General features: G+C 43.0%; 1 protein-coding gene across 2 annotated transcripts; it reads right to left on the bottom strand.

Annotated features, from left to right (window-relative positions):
• Positions 1-13,362: 13,362 nt before the first annotated feature.
• On the bottom strand, positions 13,363-13,728 carry Psmg4l1 (proteasome assembly chaperone 4 like 1). Of its 2 annotated transcripts, XM_087659881.1 has the most exons (2): positions 13,549-13,728; positions 13,410-13,484 (listed from the first exon to the last, which is right to left on the bottom strand). In XM_087659881.1, exons 1-2 carry the CDS (start codon positions 13,726-13,728, stop codon positions 13,410-13,412), a joined length of 255 nt encoding a protein of 84 aa, XP_087516007.1. The 2 variants fall into 2 exon arrangements, with proteins under 2 accessions (XP_087516006.1, XP_087516007.1); XM_087659880.1 differs by having other exon boundaries at positions 13,363-13,728.
• Between the last annotated feature and the right edge of the window lie 9,623 nt (positions 13,729-23,351).

Raw genomic sequence — 23,351 nt, forward strand, 5'->3', positions numbered from 1 at the left:
GCTTTGTCTAATATAGACGTTAACCCTAGTGTTCCAAACCAAGGACACAATGCAGGTGTAATGGTTAGTTCAGATTCTCAGAATTCTGTTCCTGATCTACATTTAATAATCTCAAATAAGGAATTTTAACTTGCTTAGAACTCTATTCTTTACTATGAAAGTGGGCTAAAAGCCCACATAATTATCTGAGCGGAAAGAGATTGTACCCTGGCTAATCTAAAAACTACAAAGACAAACCTATTGGGCTGATAGGAGAAACAAGGGGAGCGATGGAAAAGGAGAAGAGGGAGGAGAAGGAAGAGAGGGAGGAGAAGGAAGAGAGGGAGGAGAAGGAAGAGAGGGAGGAGAAGGAAGAGAGGGAGGAGAAGGAAGAGAGGGAGGAGAAGGAAGAGAGGGAGGAGAAGGAAGAGAGGGAGGAGAAGGAAGAGAGGGAGGAGAAGGAAGAGAGGGAGGAGAGGAAGGAGAAAGAGGACAGGGAGGGAGGAGAAAGAGGACAGGGAGGGAGGAGAATTGGAGAAGGAAGCAAAAGATATGGAGGATTGGCTTGGCTACTCAGGGTCTGAACACCTTGACAAAGTGTAGAAGGGGGCTCAACTAATAAATTAAAGGCAGATGCTGATACCAGGAACAAAAGGAAGACACCAAAAATATAGCCACAATATCACCTAAAATATAGCTAGAACAACACCAAAAATAAAGTTATAACAGCACCAAATATATGGCCACAATATCACCAAAAATATAACCACAACATCACAAAAATATAGCCAAATATCACCAAAATATACCTAGAAAAACACCAAAAATAACAGAGTCACAACATAGGTTTGGAGGGAAACTGGATTCCAGATGGAGAGGATTCTAACGTGGCAGGAAGTCTCTCCTGTGCGCCGGGAAGTCACAAGTAGACCTGGGGATCTACATCTCTCCAGCTATTCTGATTGCTTTCTTTAACAAATACCTGTTTGTATGTGTGCACATGCATTGTTCTGTAATTTAACTCAGGTGCTCATGGAAGACTGCAGAGGATGTCTAATCCCCTGGATTATCCAGTGAGCCACTGGAGCTGTGTGCTGGGAACTGAACCTGGGGCCTCTGTAAGAGCTGTATGTGCTGAGCATCTCTCCATGACCTTTGCTTTCTTTCCAAAAGAGGGTGGAGCATGAAAAACTGCTACTTACAGAAGGATGACTCCAAGATGTACAGAGAGAGTTGGTACAATTGGGTTGCCCTAGTAAGTAAGATTCAGGGACCCTCTCAAAGGAAGGGAAAGATACGTATTGTAATTCGCTGAGGAATACTTTCTGCCTTTGAGATTAGGAAAGGAAATATTTCAATGGGAGCATACAAAAGAAGTAAGGAAGGCACAGGACCCTGGAAGCCAGACCTTGGGGATTTAAGAAATTGTTCAGCAGAGCCTAAGGAGATGTCTTAGTCAATCAAGTGCTTGTCATGAAAGAATACATGAAGACCCCAGAACCTATGATAAAAAGCGGGGGATAGGGCGGCATGCTAGTTCATGCTTACGATCCCAGAACCTCAGGCAAAAACCCTGAGCTTCCTGACCAGTTAGCCTAGCCATGTCATGGAGTCCTGGGCTATCAACAGATTCACTCTCACACATCCACTGTATTGTTTTCAACCTTAAACTTACTTGCACAGTGTCTCCTTATTCTGCACAGTGCTGGATGCTCAGAATTTTCCAGAGAAGATTTGTTTTATTGCTGTTGCTGCTGCTGATTCCCTCACTTCCATCATGAAATAGGGCTCCGGGCCTCTCCAGAGGATGTACAGAATTCCAGCACCAGAGAAGGACTACTGGGTCATCCTACCGTGAAGATTGAGTAACTACTCAGTGAAAGATGGCTATTGTGGGACTATTCTGACTATTGAGGCATTCAGCCTGGACAACCAGGTGACACCAGCTTATCTGCTTCTCAGGTATGATTTGGCTATTGTTTTACACACACACACACACACACACACACACACAAACACACACACACACACCATGCACCACACACACACACACACACACACACACACACACATATATATATATAATATATAATATATAATATATATAATATATATATATATAATAATATATATAATAATCTCATTGACTAAACCTCTAGGGACCCCATCAACCACTCTGAAAGTTGAACAAAATGTATGGCAGATGTTTCTCTCAGCCTTTTCTTCTGTGAGGTTACTGTGTACATCCAATTAACTCTGCCCATCTTGTGAATGGTACATGGTCCTGAAAGCAGGTTAAACTAGGGAATAGGTAGGAGTATGTATGATCTTTCAGGTCACCCTATAGTCCAGTCTCCTGTGGACCACATTGTCCTGTCTTACATTCATGAAGACCTCTGCTGGGCAGACTGCCATCTCTCTGTGGGAAAGTTAATCTCAGATCCTGTAGCAGCCCCTGCCATCTACAGGCAGAGAGTAAAACACAAAGAGAGCAAAGGGAACGACAGGACTCCAAATACTCCAGTTCATGGACTTCTGGAGCTCCCGTTGGATCAGGTGTATTGTTTTCTGTGTAAGAAGTCACCACAAATTTAAACCTAAGATGATGAATATGTCTAGAGATTCAAAGTCCAAACTCTTGCAGAGCTCTGGTCCTTCCACACACAATAGAGGAGGGTGTTCCTCAATGTCTCCAACTTTGGTAGCTTCCCTGGTCTTCTAGGGTTTGTGATGGATGGCTTGAACTAATCCCTGCTTCTGTCTCTGTACCATCCTTTCTGTTTGTCCTTTTCTGGGGTCCTCTTTTTAAGTATAAAACTAACTATGTCTAGGGAGTCTAGGAATGGCTCAGGTAATCCAGGATTGGTTCCTTCAGTCGACATCCTTAGCTTAAACTAAACCACGAACCCTCTTTTCTATGTGATGTTCTGGGCAAAAGATCCAGAGTCTTGATGTGGACTTCTTGAAGGAACTCTGGTTTTGACCCACCTGGTGGAAACAAAAATATAATTTAATTTTGCATAGCCCATGATTTCTCATATTGCCTTTTGTGCTCTCTCTGTCAGGTTTGAACTTTTATTTGTGTTAGAAACTTGAAACTCAGGGACACTTGCCCATGAATACTGAGACAGAAATCAGAGCCTCCACATTCTGTCTGGCTTCAAATTCACTGAGTTCTGTGGGTTGTGGAAGGTTGGGGGACATTACATTCTTACTAACTGTGCTCTTGGGTAACACACCACCTCTTTGTGGCTCAGAGAATCACTGGGTGATAATGTCAGTCACATCCTTTTCATTGTTCCCCTCTAGCATCAAGAGACATCTAATGCTCAAGCGGAATTGCAGTGTGCTTTAAACAGTTATTGTCAGATGAAAATAAAAAACCCTCTTTGACTTTGAAGCCACTTATAAACACTTCATGAAAAATATTCTGCTTGTGGAAGAAGGGGACTCTTAGTTTAATCCAACTGTGCATCTCCCAGCCCTTCTATCAGCCATCATTCACTCAGTTAAGGTTTCTAGGACATGATTTGTGATATCTTCCATAGCTTCCAAGGACTTCAGCAGCATGCAACACACTCCGGGCATTCGTATTGGGGATGGGGAGTAGCACTGGGTGGCCAGAGGATAGCATTGTTCACTCAAGTAGGCTCTGCTACTTGCTCTGTGAACTCCAAGGATCCACCTGTTCTGGTCTGCCCAGTTCTAGGATTATTAAAACAAACAAACAGCCCAGATTTCTTAAGAGGTATTCTGAGATTGACCTCCAGTCTTTGAACTTGGAAGGTCTGCAGTTTCCTGACTGAGCTGCCTCCCAGTTCATGAAATACCCTTTTCAGTGCCGAGACTTAGGGCTAACAAGGTGACTCAGTGGGTAAAATCTCTCATGGTGCAAGCCTGATGACTTGTGTTTGTTGCCTGGATCTCATGATGGAAGGTAAGAAACAACTTCTGGGTGTTGTTCTTTGATTGCAAAATGTGAGCCATGGCATGGGCGTACTATCTGTGCACTGATAAGAGAGAAGGCAGAGAGGGAAGGGAAGGGAAGGGAAGGGGAGGGGAGGGGAGGGAAGGGAAGGGAAGGGAAGGGAAGGGAAGGGAAGGGAAGGGAAGGGAAGGGAAGAGAAGAGAAGAGAAGAGAAGAGAAGAGAAGAGAAGAGAAGAGAAGAGAAGAGAAGAGAAGAGAAGAGAAGAGAAGAGCAAAGAAAAGTCTTAGATTTAAAGATGAAGCTCAGGGGTAGAGTAATTGCCTGGGTGCCCTCCAATATCATAAAAGATAAAAAAATTGAAAAGAATAAGGAAAGGGGTAAGAAAGAAAGTAAAATAAATTTAGCTCAATAAGACTATAGAATTCAACTGACTTTGAATGCGTTCTCGTTAATTCTAGAAAGCTGGAGAGTGATGGTTCTTAAGTATCAGAGTCTTTGTCAAAATCACCTAGAGAGTTTGTGATAGCCAAAATTCTTATTCGGAAGGTCTGGGGTGAATACTGGGGATTTGCATGTCTAACAAGTGCTGGGTAATACTGATAGACAGACCAGGGATAACACTTGGAACATCCCTATTCTGGGCAAGCAAACCCTGACTGGGGGATTTGGGACCTCTGCTGCTGTGGTATTTTATGAGCAATGAGTGTAGTCTATTGGCTGGATAAATACAAGTAAAACTATCATTCTGTGGGCTTGTTTAAATATTTTGATGTTGAAAAGAAATCCTCACTCTTAGAAGATTTTAGTAATCCTTGAACAAAAGCCAGAAAGCCAATCAGGCTTCAGCCCTGCTGCCAGCGCTGCTCTATTGGCAGGAGTTTCATCAGTGTGGTGCTGAGAATGACTCACACTGTGCACGTCGGTGCAGTGGAAAAGCCTACAGTGTGTCAGAAGTGTTTGTCTAGACAACGGCAAGAGACGAGCAGTACCTGTGCCTCCTATTTGTCGGTGCTTTTCATTTAAACACTGAAGCAGTTGCTCTTTAAGACGTGCATCCCCCTCTGGCAACTCTTGCACTTGGACAGCTCTGAAGATCCCCTGCAGGCAGATGATGCCCTTCACACCTCCTGCTCTGCCACCCCTCTCTGACTTCTCTGACAGAGATGCTGTTTCCAACTGTCTTTTTGACACCTCCCAAGGATATGGCACCTGCAAATTATACTTAGCACTCTCAACAATGAATTGTCGATTCTCCTTGCTTCAACTGCTCTCATCCCATCTTTCGTAAATGTTACAAACAGCTACCCTTGTGTCTGAGGGAAAGTTCAGGAGTGCTCTCCTTAGCTTGTTTGTAACATCCTACCCATCCTGAAGGTAAGGCTGGAGAACTGGTTGAGCACTTGGCCCTGGCTACTTAGCCAGAGAACCAGGATTTCATTCACAGCACCCACATGGTGGCTTACAACCGTCTTTGACTCCAACATGTAAAAAGGCTTATTGATCTTACACTCTGAATGCATTTTCTTCTGACCATCGTCAGATTTCCTCAAAATCATTGTCACCTCTCCTCTTTGTTAAGCCAGCCTCCTCACAATGGTTGTCCTTACTTCTATTCTTTTGCTATTCCAACAAAGAGCCATGAGTCTTACCTTAGCACATTAAGACCTTCTATTATTTCCTATTTTGTGCAAGGGAAAATTCTGATACCCATTGTCCCACGTGGTCCTACCTTGTCCAGTTGCTGCTTGGCCCACATCTTAGTGCTACAAGTCTCTTGCTAATTCTGTTCTTTCTCCATTTCTCAAAGGTCCTTCTCCACTGTACAGCTGCTCCAATTCTCTGTTTCTTCCAGGCCTTGTTTGTTCATCTGATGCTGGGTAAGGTTCATGCCAAGGTGGCTGGTCCTCCCAATGACGCCAGCCCCTCTCTAGAGGTCCCAGAGTAGGAACTCTAAACCACCCAGCTGCCCTCAGAAGCCTCAGGATACCATCCCCCTGGCTACATTGGTGAGTGCTGTGGTATGTCATGGAGGGACTGAAGTGCCTTTTACTCCAGACCACAGTGTATTCTGTGGGAGAAGGGAGCTGGCTTGAGGCAGGAGTCTTGGGATTATCTCCATGTCCTGGATTTGTCTGGGGTTTGCACTTGAGAAGCTTTACGACTCTCTAGGCATTTCTAACGTCATCCACAGTTTTGTTGCACATTCTGTAAACCAGCTTTGAGAGTAAAATGCCTCTTATTTTAAGATAAACACTGAAACAGAGAGCAAGGGTAATATGGCAACGCAGAGTGTTGCCGTGGGACACCAGAAGTCTGGGATGGCTGGAATGGAAGAAGGTAGAAAACATGGACAGAGTCCCAGGACTTTACCTGTGAAGCGGTGAATGACCCACAGTAGTAGCCTGGTATTCCTATTTCAGAGACCAATTCCTGCTACCCTCCTGTACCAGGCTCTCTGAGTGTGAGCAGGGGTAGCCCTTGGAGTTTCAGCAGTGCAGTTTGAAGTGGTTGGAAATTCTGTTCACTCCCAGGGCAGGTAGAGAAGCTAAGACAAGCTTGACAAGAAAAATCATGCATTAGGCCTGAGGTCTTAGATATCTCTTCTTCCTGTTTGCTGTATGTTTGGTTTCCAAGGGCATCAGTGATTAACAAGTTGGGCATTTAGCCCTGAACACTGGAAAGTATCAACTGCTTCTTCACTGCAGGGAAGCCTTTATCCACATCATCAAGATTCCTAGAGCCCAGGGAAGTTGAAGCTCTAACCCCCTAGTGTGTCTGGATTGAAAAGGGGACCTCAGAGAAAGTAATTAGAGATAAAGGCAGTCATGGATAATGCCTTGATCTTGTGTTTCTACGAGGAGATATCAGAGACTAATTTATTTGTCTCTCTCCCCACTTCAGTTTCCCCCCTCTTCTTCATATTTACCCTCTCCTCCCTACTCTCTACACTTCCCCCCTTTTTACCCTCTCCTCCTCTCTTCTCTCATTTCTTCCTTTTCTTCTGTCCTTTTTTCTGTCTCTCTCTCCCCCTCCTGCACCCTTTCTCCCCTGTCTTAACACGCGCATAACGAAAAGGCCAGGAGTGCATAATATGCACTGTTGAAAAAGTGTAAGGACCTAAGTTGAGATCTTCAGAACCCATGTGAAAGTCAGCATGGTAGGGCATGCTGTAACCTCAGCACCAGACAGACAGACTGGCAGCTTTCTGGGGCTTGAAGGCCTCCAACCTGGCCAATCAATGACCTACAATTTCTGTCTGTCTCAGAAACAAGGTAGAGGGTGATAAAGACAGTCAGCATCAACCCTGGTCTGTGGAGGTGAGTGCACACATGTCCCCACACACATGTACAAACATACACTGCAGATACACTATCACACACACACACACACACACAGAGAGAGAGAGAGAGAGAGAGAGAGAGAGAGAGACAGAGAGAGAGAGAGACAGAGAGAGAGAGAGACAGAGAGAGAGAGAGAGAGAATGAGAAGATAGCCATAGGCAAGGATAAATGTCTTCATCAGAAAACAGCCCTATGAGAAAGGGAATAACACTCGAAATGTATATAAGAAATACTCAAGTTAATAAAAAAAAAGAAGAAAACAGCCCTGTTATTAGTCTGATCTTGGGTTTGCAGCTTCCATAACTTCAAGAAGGTGGATACCTTTATGGAAGCTTCCCAGTTGGTCGCTGTTATGGCTTCCTGAGCAGACTAGTACAAAGAGTTCACCAAGTTGATTAATATAGATATAATACTTGAGAACAAATTTCAGTCTCCTTCATCTCCCAAGACACCTAACAGGACATAAGGCTCTTGACACTCATCATCTCAAGCAATGTAGGGACTAATTGCTTGTCTGTTACACTATGGCACTGGTTTGTTATGGTCTAGCTTGGGCTACTACAGAGAAAGCAAAAAATGAGGTAGTATTAAAGGAAGGGCAGCAGACACATTTTGGACATCTCCTCATATATGCACATGTGTGAGCTTAGTGTTTTTCTAGGCACTAGGAAAGCAATGATGAGTAAGTGCTCCCCTACCCCTTGACCCCTCATTTTAGGAAATCATCTACTGAAAGGTGAAATGCTAATTGCTAGTTATATTTTTTCTGTTATCTATGAAACTTGACTTATGAGTCTAAGCTATAATTTTCTTCTTTAAAGTCTCAGGTATTATTCAATTTTTTTTCATTTTTTTCAGAAGACAAAGAGAAATTTTCTTTAATATATTCTACCTGGAAAGCAGCCAGGTAGCTAATGAGAAATCTAGAGAAGTCCAAATAGTACATCCTGTATAGCTATCTCTCATTCTATCTGTCTGTCTGTCTACCATTTCATGGAGAAGCAACATGAAGCCAGTAAGCAAACAGCAAAGTAGGTGTTAGCAGGGTGCAAAGAGGGAAGAATGGAAAGAAACAAAGAAAACCTTACACTCGGCCAACTCTTCCTTCACAATACCCCTGAGACCTGGGGACAGGGAATGACAACTCCATAACTACACAGAGCAATTTCCAACCTAACATGTTCAGGGGATCCTGGAAGTTCCTTTGCCTCTAATCCCAGGTTAGGAAGCCATGAATTTAGTCAGGAAGATGCTTGACTGTATCTTCTACTTGTATGCCTTTATAGACTATGGTTTTTAAAATTATATACAAACACTTAGTGCATTTTTATGCTTAAGGCTTAATGCAACACCAATGAGTGACAGGATAGAAAGCAAGAGGAGCTGCACCATGCAGAAACCAAGGGAAACCTTCCAAGTTAGAGCACAGAGGCAATATCCCCAAACACCACCTTAAAGAAGGCAGGGTCCATCCTCATCTGGGCTTGCTGAATTGAGAAGTGACAGTAGGTCACACTTTGCTTACCTGCAAAACAACACCTCATGGCCTAAGAGGGCTAACATTCCCTCAAAGTTTCTTCCTTCTATCAGCTCAAGAATTTTACAGAATGGGCCTGGCTTATGAGGAAAGCAGGAACCTAAAGTTTGAATTTTGATTTAGACTTTCAACACAGAGGCCTAGGTAGGAGATACATGATGGGTTGGGAACATGTGTAGAGGAAGGATTGTAGGAAGGAAGAACTGGAAAATTCTCTGAAGCACAGAAGAATGAAACAAAGTAGGCTTCATAGCACTTCATCAGACACCTACATGCAAGTTTGTCTGCAGACAGAAGAGGTTAGCAATTTGTGTGAAGGTCAGAAATGGAAATGAGGACGAGTAGCTGGGTCTGTCACACCACACGTGAACGGGAGATAATCTAAGGTCTAGAAGAGGGACATGAAGAGCCTCTGACTGGTGCTTTGAGGTTGTCTGAGTCTGAGAGGATAATTCCTTTAGTTCCAAGAAAAGAAACTCCTTCCCATGTGTTCTGAAAATCCGAGATCAGCTGTGAGAAGCAGGCCAAGAGTCCTGATGTCTCAGAACACTCATGATGGGCTCCACATTCAGAAGTATGTGGTGTTCCTAGCATGGATGGGTCTAGTCTAGCCTCTGGTTCACAAACAACAGGTCCCCCGATAAGAAGAACTTTGGACTAAGAACTGAATGTTCAACATGGTTTTATCAATCGACCATTCAGTCCCATGAGCCAGATTTCAGTGCACTGTGGCTCTGCTGTCCGTTTAATCCCCAGAACCCATGTAAAAGATCAAACAAATAAACAATCAAACGTCATCTGCACATTGTCTTTAAAAGGATAATGGTGGGTTAAGCAACCACATTGGAGGTTATTCTCTGGTCTACACATGCATAAGTACACATGTAGAAACTCACCTATACCTTGTACACACACACACACACACACACACACACACACACACACACACACACACATGCAAGATTGCCAAGAAGGCAACTGAAGAGCACTGTGTTCCATGCCTCCTGGCATGGGGCTCCGTGTGACCACATGGTTGCTCTTCAAGATGTCTGCCTGAAATGAAACCACATTGTTTAAGTAAACGTGGTTGTCTTTTGTTATTTACAGCCGTGACTCTAAATAATAGAGAAATTGGTACTGGATAGCATTATATAAGAAGCTATAATTCGGAGATCTGGGCCCAGTAGGACAAAGAGCAATATAAGCAGTAATGATTTCCCGATCCATGGCCTGGAGTGTGAAAATGAATGCCAGGATTATTGTCCATAGTTCTCTTTAAGATTGGGCTCATAAAAGTCTTTCAAGACTACTGCTTTGAAAGAACATGAAGCATGTGAGACTACAGAAGGGGATGGGGTAGAACTCCTGCTTCCTGGCTTGGGGTACCTAGTGAGGTTCAAGGACTTTCCATGACCTTGTTAAAAGAATCTTCACACAAAAAACAGCCTCACCATGTAAACATATAGGATGGCAACATACAACCGCTGAATTCACTTCCTTATGATGCGCTCTAAATGGAAGTAGTCGGGGAACGAGCTATGAGTGACTGACAAGCTGGGAATCGGAATGGGACATAAGGAAGGGAGCCCTAGGGGCCTTGAGAGCCATTCTTGTATCCATGAGCAGAAGGCTCTCTGTCATCCCACACATCAGTTAGGCTTAGCCTGAAAGCCATGCAACTCCTTTGACAAGTCACTTCTCTCTGTGCCTCGTCCCAATTGTCCACAATTATCTGCTCACCTAGAACTACAGACCAATTTCTAGATACCCCAAGGTGTCCAATTCCAAAGCAGATTCAGAGCAGGGCTGTCTCACCTTCCTTACTTGCATTAAATGCATCTGGATAGTTACAGAGAAATCATGTGGAGGCTTACAGATGAAGGGGGTATAGGTTCACTTGGCCTCTGTTGTCAAGACACAGTATGCAAGTCTGAACAGCCAAGCTCTATTCTTATACTCTTGGTTGGCATATGGAAATCCATATTATACTGTACCACAAGTAAAATACAGCGTATATGCCATAAATTCTCTAGTGTGTTGGAGAAAAGAAGAATCTGAGAAATCTGAGAGATGGAAATGCTGAGAAAGTTTATCATGGGTGAGTGCCTTCACTCTATAATCTGGAGAAATTGGAGCCTAGCGCACTGCTGTCAGGAATGTAAAGTGGCACAATCACAGTATTAAAAAGTACAGTAGCTCATCGAAATCCTTGAAACAGAACTATCTTAAACTCACAAAACAATACCATTCCTGCATGTGTGTCAGAAGGATTGAAATCGGGACTCAAACAGATCACATGCGAACGTGTTGCGTGTTTGTAACAAAATCAGTCACAGAGGTAATAAGTTAAAAGCAACACAGTCTGTCATCTACGAGTGAGTCAACAGGAGCTGAGGTAGATAGATACTATGCACATATATAATTATAAAGTAGTATGTTCATTTAGTCTTTAAAAGAGCATTCTAACACATTCTACAACGTGGACAAATGTTGGGAATTTTACAAAGTAAAGTGGGCCAATGGCATAATGAACAAGGTCTATATGGTTTCCCCTTGTGATGGACCAAGAGCAGGAAAATTCACAGGGAGGGAAAGTACCATGGAGGTACACTGGGGTGAGTGCAGTGGCTAAGGATTATTTAACAGGTGGGGACTTTCAGTTTTAGAAAATAAAAAAAGTTTTGAGGTAAAAGGGGTACTTGCTGATAGATGTCAAATCACATGAATGTACCAAATAAATAGTTCATATATAAACTGATGAAAATAGTAATTTTCCCACAATGATGGAGTAACAATCTAAAATTAAGATTCAAGTCAAGTCATGGCACCTCAGTGGGATCCAGTATAGTCATGTGTCGCTTAATGATGGGGGTGTGCTCTGGGAAATGTATCTTTGGGCAATCGTGTCATTGTGCAAACCTAATGGATTATGCTTAAACCACCTAAGGTGGCTACAGTGTCAGTAGACAACCTTATCTGGTAGGACACCATTGGGTATGTGGCCCATCACTGGCTGAAGTGTCATGCTGTATGAAGTATGTGACTGTATTCATCGCTGGGTTTCTGAGACTTCAACAGTATTTCCCCAGAAGTGGTCTCATGGCCAAATTATGAAATATGCCTTTTTGCTATAGGAACTATTAAGTCCAAGAAAAGGTCAAATGGCAGTTCTGAGAACTCCATTTCCTTATTAAAATACTGGGTCATTAGCAGCATCACACTCCAGAATGGAACACAGTTTTCAACACTACAAATGTAGTGGTTCTGACAAATCCCTCTTTAGTACACGCATGCGGACCAGTGCACTGGTTACTTTCCCATTGCAGGAACAAAACATCTGGCAGAAATAACTTAATAGAGGAGGGCTTTCTTTTAGCTCACAGGTTTATACGTTTGTCTGTTTATCCTGGCTGGAGTGGCTCAGTTTGTGACAATGGGGACTTGCAGCACAGTATATTCATATCTCTGTGGCTCAACTATGAAGCAGCTCAGAGCAGAATCCAGAGGACATGTCACCTTTAAGGCTTGTTCCCCTGGGACCTATTTCTAGTAACTAGGGTATAGTCCAAAATGTTTCAAAGCCTCCAAAAGAGCAGTATCCAGTGGGAAATTAATGTTCTAACACACAACAAGCCTGGGCAGAAACCGCTCACATTCACAAACCCCAAATTAATAAATGAAAAAGACTTTTCATGAAAAAGAAGGCTCAGGATGCTATCTTATCAAGGGATCCTGTTTATCTTGTCCATCTGGAGGCTTCTGCTCATTTGATAGAAGAAATTAAGTCTTTAGGCTCTAGAATGTAGATTTCTCTACTAAATAAAAATACATGATGGAAATGAACACGTTCTCACTGTAGAGGGACAGTAGTCCAACTTCTTGGTCTGTCAAATGCTGGGTAACTCCTGTGTCCACCTGTGGAGTGCATGCTTAAATGAGGAGAAATTCAGTTCCCATGCTGGTCCACTGCTTTGGTGACATCATGGTGGAAGAGGCTCTTCTGTCTCGGTCACATCATTCCTCCATAAATCGTGGATTCCATGCAAGATCCTGTGTACTCACTTGTCATCTCTGAGGCTTATGAAAAAGAATCTGTGTGTAATCTGTGCCTGTAAGCCGTAGAAGTTTTCCGTTGGTCCAGGAATCTGGGTCATTTTCTTCCAAAGAAGACAGGGCTGGAGTTGTTATCATGCATTGGTGAGAAGGAGTTCTTTACTCAGATTTGATTTTGTAGGCAGCAGTAACACATCTGCGTGTGCAGCTCCAATCCACTGTTCAAGGGATCCAAATACATTCCTACTGGTACCACAAACCAGAGAAGTTGTTCAGATAGTCCAGGTCTATAACACTGTTCCGAGTTCCAAAACTGTTGAGACTGTCAAAGACATGTATCAGTTCATGTCAGGCACAGTCCTTATAGTGCCTGTGAAGCCTCAGGAAGACCATTGTTGAGGACAACGTTTAAGATTTGTGAGAAAAAAACAAGTAATTACAAGATTTTTTTTTTGAGGACAAAAAGCAACCTGTTTATTTCAATGTAATTTATATACAAGTTACAAACTCTTCCTTCTGCTGCTCAGAACTTTTCCAGAAAGGTCTCCATTTCTGCTTTGATCCTGTTTTCTATGAGTAATGTGAAGTTATTGTCTGTACTGGAGAGGTTGTAGTTGACAAACACCTGTTTGCTGGTCTTCCTGGCTAAGCACTGAGTGAGGTCGGTGGATGTCATATCAGAAGTGTCTCCAAAAAGGGAGGTGAACACAAGGATGGAGTCGAAGCAGCTGCACATGGCCACTGTGAAGTTCCGTAGATGTGGCATTGCCCCCACCCACAGGAAGAGTGAGTCCATCAGCCTCATGACATGAAAGTGGGCGAGCTGCTCCCACTGCCTCATGCTGAAGTTGTGAAGTGACACGTCCACAGCGGCTGGAAGTTCCTCCATCCCTCCAGCCACCGGGCCACAGCAAGGAGACCAGGCAGGCACCTAATTACAAGATTGATGTGTTAAGATGTTCCCCATGCCCATGAGACTCCAAAATTGAGTGAAGGTTCTGTGTATAGAACCAGGGTTCATACAAGTAATAAACACATTTGTCACAAGTGTGATCCTACACATTCCTGAGCACAAATTTTTGACTCACTGTGCCATCCCTCCTGAATGTTTTGACATATACTAGAGATTCTATGCAATCCCATGTAATCAAATGATCCATGATGAAACATCACTGGAGCCTGGTTTATGCCTCTGAAGACAGTTCTGATTTAAATCTAAGCATGACAACCTGAATCAAGGGTGCCTCCATTTTATGGGAAAGAAAAGAGCTCTGAGGAGGCAAACTAGCAAGTTTTATTTTCTTGAAAATGAAAACAAAACAGCTTGCTCCCTGAGGTCTCCTGCTGGAGGGATTCAAGTTCTAGGAACAGGATGGTCTATGACCCCAATTCTACAATGACCTTATGAGACCCACCAAGATATACTCCAACACTGTGATCAATGAGGACCCATTAAATTTTATGTTCACATCATAAAATAAGGAGAAATGATGGCCTCTGTGGTGGTTTGAATAAACTTGGCCCATGGGAAGTGCTACTATTAGGAGGTGTGGCATAGTTGGAAAGGATGTGGCCTTCTTGGAAGAGGTGTGGCCTTGTTGGAAGAGATGTGGCCTTGTTGGAAGAGGTGTAGCCTTGTTGGAAGAGATGTGGCCTTGTTGGAAGAGGTGTAGCCTTGTTGGAAGAGGTATGGCTTTGTTGAAAGAGGTGTGGCCTTGTTGGAAGAAGTATGGCCTTGTTGGAAAAGGTATGGCCTTGTTGAATGAAGAGGGCTCTGCGTGCTCAAGCTCTACCCCCTGCTGAAGAGGGGTGCTCATATCTGTCCTCATACAGACCAAGATGTAGAACTCTCAGCTCTTTCTCTAGCACCATGACTACCTGCCTGCTGTCATGCTCTCTCCATGATGACAATGGACTGAATCTCTCAAAATGTAAGTTAATGTTTGCCCTTATAAGAGTTGCCTTGGTAATGGTGTCTCTTCACAGCTATAAAACTCTAAGACAACCTCCAAGCAGAAGACACCGAGCCCACAGTTGTCTTTCCAAGTAACTAGAGAAAGTAATTCAGAAGAAAAGTCACTGGCCATGGTGCTTTCTGAGTCCAACACTGTGTCTTTGCTGTGTCTTAAACTTATCTCCTTCCTATGATGAAACTGGATTCCTTATATCTTATCACCAGAGCTGCTGGTTCCCCAAACCCTTGGGAAACCAGAAAATGAGCGTGTGTGTGTGTGTGTGTGTGTGTGTGTGTGTGTGTGTGTGTGTGTGTGTGTTTGTGTGTGTGTGTGTGTGTGTGTGTGTGTGTGTGTGTGAGAGAGAGAGAGAGAGAGAGAGAGAGCCATTGTTGATAGCTTTTATGTGAATGATTTATCAGTAAAAAATGACAATAGGAGACCTCTACTTCTGGAGCAAAAAAAGAAGAAGAGTGAAGAATAAAGCAACATTTAGCAGAAAGTTTCTTTGCATTAAAATATAGTGGCAGACCAGGCCTATGTTTCTTGTCAGAATGTAAAGGCGCATATACGGCGGCATCATTCATTGCCATGAGACGCGAGCCAAGCAGTAACAATCATAATAAACTAAGGAGACCTTGGGTTAAACAAATCATTACAGTTGACAACCGAGGTGTAAACATGACCTTAATTAATGAATCTATAATCTCTCTTTTCAAGTTTCTGGCCCTCAGCCACACTTCTAATTGAACTGAGTGTGGGAGCAGCAGGTCATTTCCCGTGGTGGAGAGGCAGCTTTGGGTTCCTGGGCAGGCTGACCACCCTGCGCTTCATGTTTAGTTTCTGTTTTATAATCTGATAAAACTCACATATGGCATTCCTTGCTCTCTCCCCCACAGCCTCTGTCAGTCTTTATCTTTATTCAGCTAGGATACAGAGCACCATGGGTGCAGAGCACAAGCGTTCTTGCTGCAGATCCATCCAGTGGCTCAGGCATGGACCAGAGAAACCAAAAAGGGAGCAGGCCCTGGTCTGTTTAGAGAAGTTACAAATGTGTGTGTGTGTGTGTGTGTGTGTGTGTGTGTGTGTGTGTGTGTGTGTATGAATGAATGAATGGGGCCTGGAGAGCTGGCTCAGCAATGCAGAGCATTTGCTATTCTTCCAGAGGACTTAGTTTCAATTCCCAGCACCCACATGGCACCTTACAACCATCTTTAACCCCACATCCAGGAGATCCAGTACCTTTTTCTGGCCTCCTCATGAATCAAGCATGTATGTGGTAGACATAATACATACATGCGCAGGAAAGAGACATATGAATGAAAAATTTTAAAAAATCAATAACTTCTCTTTAAAATAAGAGTGAAATGCTGACAGTGTGACCCCCCCTCCCCATCTCAGAGTAAGGAAAAGGTTAAGACTCTCTTGCAGGTTAGTAAGTTTGCCCCATCTCAGATCCCTTGTATCTACTAATATAGCTTTCATGCTAGTGTTGTTGGAGACCAACGCTGCTCTGAGTCCATTCTTGGCCTCCCAACCTCTGTTTGCAGAACCATGTCAGACTCCGTGAACCATGTGGGATTGAACAACTCCAAAGAATTAGTGGTTTTCTCACATACACTCCTTGGCATCTGTTCTCTAGCCTGACAGCCATTTTTGATGCTGAGGGAGGAGAGAGAGCTGTCTCCCAGACAGAATCCTTTGCCATACATCTATCGTGTGGTGTTGACAGTCCTTCATGCAGTGCCATGCGGGGGCACTGACGTCTCAGTAAAAATTCTCCCTGAGATCCAATGATTTATTTAGCTAACAGCTTAGTTAATTATGTCACTTTGACAATTTCAAGAGGGAATGAGAAAGCCACATGGCCAAGATGAGGAGTCTGACTGTCAGCGATATTTAATGGCATGGCATGGCTAGCTAAGCCAGTGAGTTCTTTGTGCAAAAATTTATCTTGAAGCGATCAGGCATCCCCCTAAAATCAAAGACCACTACTGCATTTCCAAAGAAATGTGTTTTCTCCCCACAACTGAGCATGGCAATTGAAAAAAAAAAGGAGTCAAATATTTTTCAAATGACGTAAAATTTCTCTATAAAGCAGAGGAGTGTTTGTTTTGGAATCTAGAGGCATAGATTCCAGTTTCTGTTCTTCTTCAGAGTCCCCCACTGCTGGTTCTTAGCCTTATCATCTCTGCAAGCAAAAGACGAGCCAAGTTGGAGTCAAAGAGCTCTTACAGAAACATATTCAATGGTGGTATTAGGTCTTGAATATTGAAAGAACTTAGGGCCCAAGCTGCCTTGGATGCTCTCTCCTGTAGGGCCTGTCCTTCCTTGTTAGTCAGCATGACCTCAGCACCTCTACTCCATTTGAAATAAAGTATATTTTCATTACCCTAAATTTGTTCATATATTTCATCTTTATACCCCACACGCAGGTTTGATTGCCTGCTGTAAGAACAACACCGTTCTCAGTATTAGGGATATGGGGGCAAACAAAACAATACCTGTTGTCATGGAGATATCTAGTAGAGTTTTAATACCTCCCTGTATGAAAAAGGAAAAAAATGGGCCAGGTGTCAGTTCTCACATTAGGGCTGGAAGACCAATTCAGCACTCTGGAGGTGGGAGACAAACATAGCCTGTGCGCAAACTATAGCCGAATCATTTGGAGGAGAGTGTGTAACAGAACAGCGTCTGCAGAGCCCTTGTTCTCTTGCACAGTATGATAGTAGGCGTAACTGTAATAACTAACATATGCACAGCACTCTGCGGCTGAAAAGTCCCCTTTACAAACACTCCACCATTTCTTCAACAAAAACCTTTCGCAGTATTAGTATGCCATTTAATAGGTGAAGTTGATGAATGTCCAGAGTGTTTTAAATGACTGGCCCAAGATAGTGGTTAAACAGCTGAGCTGAGATGGACTCTGGTGTTTACTCAAACCCCATACCCGTTCCATTATGATAAAACTTCACTGAACACGTCTTCTTCCATTTTCTTTCTTCAAGGACTGTTTTAGTAAGTTGATGCTTGCCAAAACCTTGTCCTGACTGCACATCACGAAGCCCATTCCCCAACACACACCGTGAACTTACAACCTGTTCCCACCACTGCTTCTTCAAGATTGTTTTAGACAATAGGTTTTTGTCTCATAGGTAAAGCAGACCTTTTAATGATATAAGAGAAACTAAGCTAAGGAACCGATGATAACAAATCCCTCTGTTGCTCATGGAGTGAGAGTTCAGGATTCAATTCAGAAAAGGACTCATGGTTCTGAGGTTGATGCAGTTGGCAAACCGAAGTTAGGGACCATAAAAGATGCACTGTTGCATGTGCAATAAGGATGGAGAAAATGAAGTGTTAAACTTGTAACTCAGGGATGTAAATGGGAGACGCAACAGGACTTCAGGACAATCAGATCTGTGGCTCACTGGAATGCATAGATGAGTTCAGAGTAGGTAGAACCTGCTTGCTGTGTGATTTCTCTACAGGGATTGAGTTGAAAGATCAAGAAAGGATGGTGATGACCCAGGTGAGTTCATGCTTCTACCTAGTAATCACTGTGTAGTTTCAAAGCAAAATGGTACTATAGAGAGAATGATGAGCAAGGACTCAGGGTGTCTACATGCTCCAGGCTCTGCTATTCTCCATCCCTATATACTTGGGCAGGATAGCAAAGAACTGTCAATGAGTTCTTCAACTTGTCCATGAAAAAAGACTGCTGATTTTTGTCCCCAGTGGTTACCGATAAGAAGGACTTGAGATAACTCCCACAATAAGGCTCATGAGGGCAAAAGCATTGTATTCATTTGTAGTGCTGCCATGTCCTGAAAAGATGGCTTGGCTATACAATGAACCTCATGCACTGTAGGCATTCAGTAAAGGCTTGGCAGATGGATGGACACACAGCACATGTAAGAGTACATTGAAATGTAGGGAAAACTGAGAAATGGAAATCCCCATAGCTATGTCCAATTTACATGTAGGTCTCCCAAGCTCGCTCTTATGAACAGCTTCATGGGAAAAATTCAAAAGGAAAAAAACAACAATATACTCACTGTCTTACTAACTTTTCTATTGCTGGGACAAAACACACACAGTCAAGGCAACTTATGGCAAAAGATGTTGTTGGGGGCTTACAGTTTCAAAGGGTGAGTCCATGACCTTTATGGTGGGAAATATGGCAGCAGGCAGAAATGGCACTGAAGCAGTAGCTGAGAGCCTAATTTTGATCCACAAGTACAAAACAGAGAGAGCTGCTAACTGGGAATGGTATGGATTCTTTGAAACCCTAAATCCCATCCTCCCTGATACAGTTCCTCGAACTAGGCCACGCCTCCCAATCCTTCCCAAACTGTTCCAACTACTGAGCAGCAAACATTCAAGCATTTGAGTCTATAGGGACATTCTTCTCAAACCACCACAGTCTCTGCAATAGGGTAAAAGTGGCAGCTGTGTGAAGCAAAACACAAAAACTCCATGCACAGTTGACAGCAGACGTAGTGCTATTGACTTCTCCTCTGTTTTCCTTGAGCTTGGTGGAAGGCTGGTGGTGTAAAGAACCCACCAGAGCTCGGTAGGAATATAGGCATGGAAATGAGGAGTGAAAATCTCCAAGCATATCCCCTCTGACACATCTTCTTTTAGCTCTTAGAAGGAGTAGCATTATAGTTTGGGTTGTATTTCTGGAATAAACACCATGAGCAAAAGCAACTTGTGGAAGAAAGAGTTTCTGGCTTACATGCCCTGATCACAGCCAGACACTGAAGAAAATCAGAGCAGGAACTGACACAATCAGGAGCCATGATAAAATGTTACTCAATGGTTGGCTCAGCAAAATCCAGGGCCACAAGCTCAGGAGGGCTGGGTCCTCCCACATCAATCACTATCAATGAAGAAAATGCCTTGCAGACATGCCCATTGGCCAATTGAATAGATGTAATTTCTCAATTAAAGTCCCTTCTCCTCAGATGACTCTAGTTGAAGATGACAGAACTAAATAGCATAGCTAGTCTGTTTGCAACCCTGCTGACCATAAACTGTTCCAGTCATATGACTCAATGAACATGTGCACTGGGTGGTGTGACCAAAAGGAGCTAATACTTAGCTAGCTCTCCACTTGATATGAGGTTAGCATTTTTTTTAATCAGACACCTCACTGTGTGATCACAGAGTTACCTCTCAAATATAAATGTCATGTGAGGCAAAAGAAATTAATTTAATATGCTTTATAGGCACTAGGTAATACCCAGAAGGCTAACAATGGCAAAAGAGAATTATAAAGGATTTGGGAATAAGGCTGCTTTATAGTCTCTGGCATATTGCCCAGGGCAGTAGAGTAAGTGAGAGAAGGGAAAGACTGTTAATTGGGGTCAGTGGTCAGCCTTTTCAGCACAAGTCATTTTTAGAAACGTCAGGACTTTTTCTAAAACAACCACAAGCCTCTTCCTTCCTTCCATTCTTTCTTCCTTCCTTCCTTCCTTTCTTTCTTTCTTTCTTTCTTTCTCGTTTTTTGTTTGTTTGTTTGTTTCCTCTACGACACCAGCATCCTAGATTTTCTGATGTGGTAGCTATTAGGTCCCTAGAGATGGCAAAGAGCCCATGCTACCAATTGAGGATCTCTTTATGCGAGGACTATGGACAGAAGGAACTAAATGGCCTTCTCTGCCCTGAAATGGTTTTAGTCCATAGTTAACTGTCTGCATCTGAAATTAAGTCACTGAGATCTATGTAAACTCAGGTCTATGTTGGTGTTCATCCACCTCAGTTTTCATATCTATAAAATAGAACTAACCCACCACATAAGAGAAGACCACATCTGTTGGTGTGTGTACGGAAGAGTTCCTGACATAGAGTAAGGACTCAGTCGGAATTGATTACAGTAACCATCCTGCCAATGGAAAGTGTGCACTTTGAGCTTTCCAGCTTTAGGTGGGAGAAAGCTGTCTTTTCCAGCATCCTTCTATCTTCTTCAGCATCAAAGACTACCATGTCTGTGATTCCATGCCCCTGTCCCCACAAGGACATCTCAGCCTTCCTCGATGAAGAACAAAACTGCACAGGCCTTTCTGAGAGGCACAGCGTGGCTGCTACCCACTCTGAGAATCACAGCATACTCTCCCATGTAGTCTTGATTTGCTCATTTTTTAGATGAGACCACAGAAGAGAAAATGCTTCTGAGTCCCAATTCTTAACACAGCTAGTACCTCTTTGGAAGCTGGGAGTTCACCATAGGTGACTTAACTTGGCTTCTGTTTTGTGCTGGGTTCCGGAAGCATGTCACCAATTCTCTGTCCTCAAGTTACATTTCAACATACTTTCTGCCTCCCACTGCCCTTCCGTGTCTCTGTCACTTAGCAACTTGGGGTTCCAGTGATAGGAGGAGGAAGTGGAATTTCCAGAGACTAGCCACCCTGAAAAGGTCTCCATTCTCTTTCCTAGGCCACCCCTGTGTTTCTTTCAGTGTCTGGACCTTTTATCCCTCGAGCATCCTCTCAATTCTGGATGACAATTCATGTGGAGAGTGTCTCATGTAGCCACAGAGCCATCATCTGCCTCTTAGTTTATCATCAAGTCAGATAGAAACATAAAATTCTAATAACATGTGCAGTCTGCATGTGTATAACACTTTATAACATGGTATGATTTCATGTGTGTGTGTGAGTGTGTGTGTGTGTGTGTGTGTGTATTTGTGTGTGCATTTGGGTTTGTGTATAAGAATTCATGTGGGGGTTGGGGATTTAGCTCAGTGGTAGAGCGCTTGTCTAGCAAGCGCAAGGCCCTGAAGCACAAGGCCCTCGGTTTGGTCCCCAGCTCCGGAAAAAAAAAATTCATGTGAAGGGAAATGTGTTGTCTGTATGTGTGTGTGTGTGTAGGCATGAGCATATATTTGTGTGTGAAGGTGTATGCATAGTATGTATACATGGGCAGTGGGTTTACTGCTGAAGCATATGTGTGTGTCAGCTAAAGGATACTGGATAGCCTCAGGTATCAGTCACATCTTCCTTCTTTTCTTTCTTTCTTCCTTTTTCTTTCTTTCCTTTTTCTTTTCTTCCTTTCTTCCTTCCTTTCTTTCTTTTCTTCCTTCCTTTCTTTCCCTTTTTTTCTTTTCTTTCTTTCTTTGAGCTCTGCTGGCCAGGGTCCGTCTACCTCTACTTACTCAGTGCTCCGATCACCATCATATATTCTCATATTTTGATTTTATAAATGTAGATTTTTTTTTTGGAATCAAATTCCGGTCCTTGTGCTCCCAAGGCAAGAACTTTACCTCATGAGCTCTCAGCGCAGCCACTATGACATATTTTACTTAGGACTTTGACATACAGAAATAATACTGCAAAGAGATTGTCAGTGCTCCTTCCCCACATCTGTATATTACTTAGCATTTGGTTTCCTCTACCATTGTATAAGTTTAAGGAAGGCAGATACTATATTTTTATTTATCTTAGTACCCCCAGAGCTGAACAGAATACCTTACAATAATGCATTCTCAGTAAGCAATTGTTGAGTGAACAATAGAATAAATATAGTTTATTCATTTCAGACCTAGAATTGTACAGTGTTGTAGTCTTGGGAAATTCTGAAGGGAAAATTCTACCAGAACGAATGGGAATTGTATAAGTCAATACCTTCTGATTCCTAATTTCTATTTTTCCTGGTACATGGCAAGAAGTTTGTCTTTGTGGACTGCACACTGCCTCTGAACTCTGCAAGTGAGCTCAGAAGACTGTGTGTCTAACCAAAGGAGCTGACACCCATGAAAATAAGGGACGTGTTTGAGCCAGTGTTATAGGTAGGTCATGGAGAACAGAGCAGCCAAAAGGCAGTTAAAAAAGAACGCAAGCATGAAATGAAAAATTAACCTGACAAAGTGGGGCTTACTCCAAGAATGCAATATTCCAGAGCAGTCAGTAAAATCCATCACATTAAAATGAAAGGGGAAAACCCATAAGGCACGCTGTCTACTAATGCCAAGGAGCATTTGACAAAGTTAAATATCCATCGGTGATAGAAACTCTCAGCGCACCGAGAGTGAAAAGGAAATCGCCCTTCTGATAAAAGGCATCCACAGAACCCCTGTGAGTCATATTACACCTAATGGTGAAAGACAGAACACTTCCTCTCTCTTATCAGACATGGTGAGACTGTCTGGTCTGATCAGTCCTATTTAACATGTACTGGAAGTCTTTTTCAGTAATGCAAGAAAGGGGAACAAAGGCTGTTTAAATTAAAAGAGGGACAATAATCCCAGTTTTGCTATATTCTAATGACTCATTGTAAGACATCTGCACAAAACTTCTTTAACTGATGAGTGAACTCTCAAGGTGACAGGATACGAGGTCAAATCATAGAAAGCAACCACACTTCTAGATCCATCCAACAATGACTGGAAACAAATCTAAACAGAAAAATCATCTCATATCTACAATAGCTTTAACCCGTCTGTACAACCTCTGAGCCCAGCACCCATGTACAGAATATGCATGTTCCAAAATGCTGGTCGGAAGAAAGCAAAGGCTTCAATAAATGAGGAGACACAGTCACCAAGTAAAGGGGTCAG

Source organism: Rattus norvegicus, chromosome 4 (genome assembly GCF_021556685.1).
Source record: "Rattus norvegicus strain SHRSP/BbbUtx chromosome 4, alternate assembly SHRSP_T2T, whole genome shotgun sequence".
NCBI classification, from domain to species: domain Eukaryota; kingdom Metazoa; phylum Chordata; class Mammalia; order Rodentia; family Muridae; genus Rattus; species Rattus norvegicus.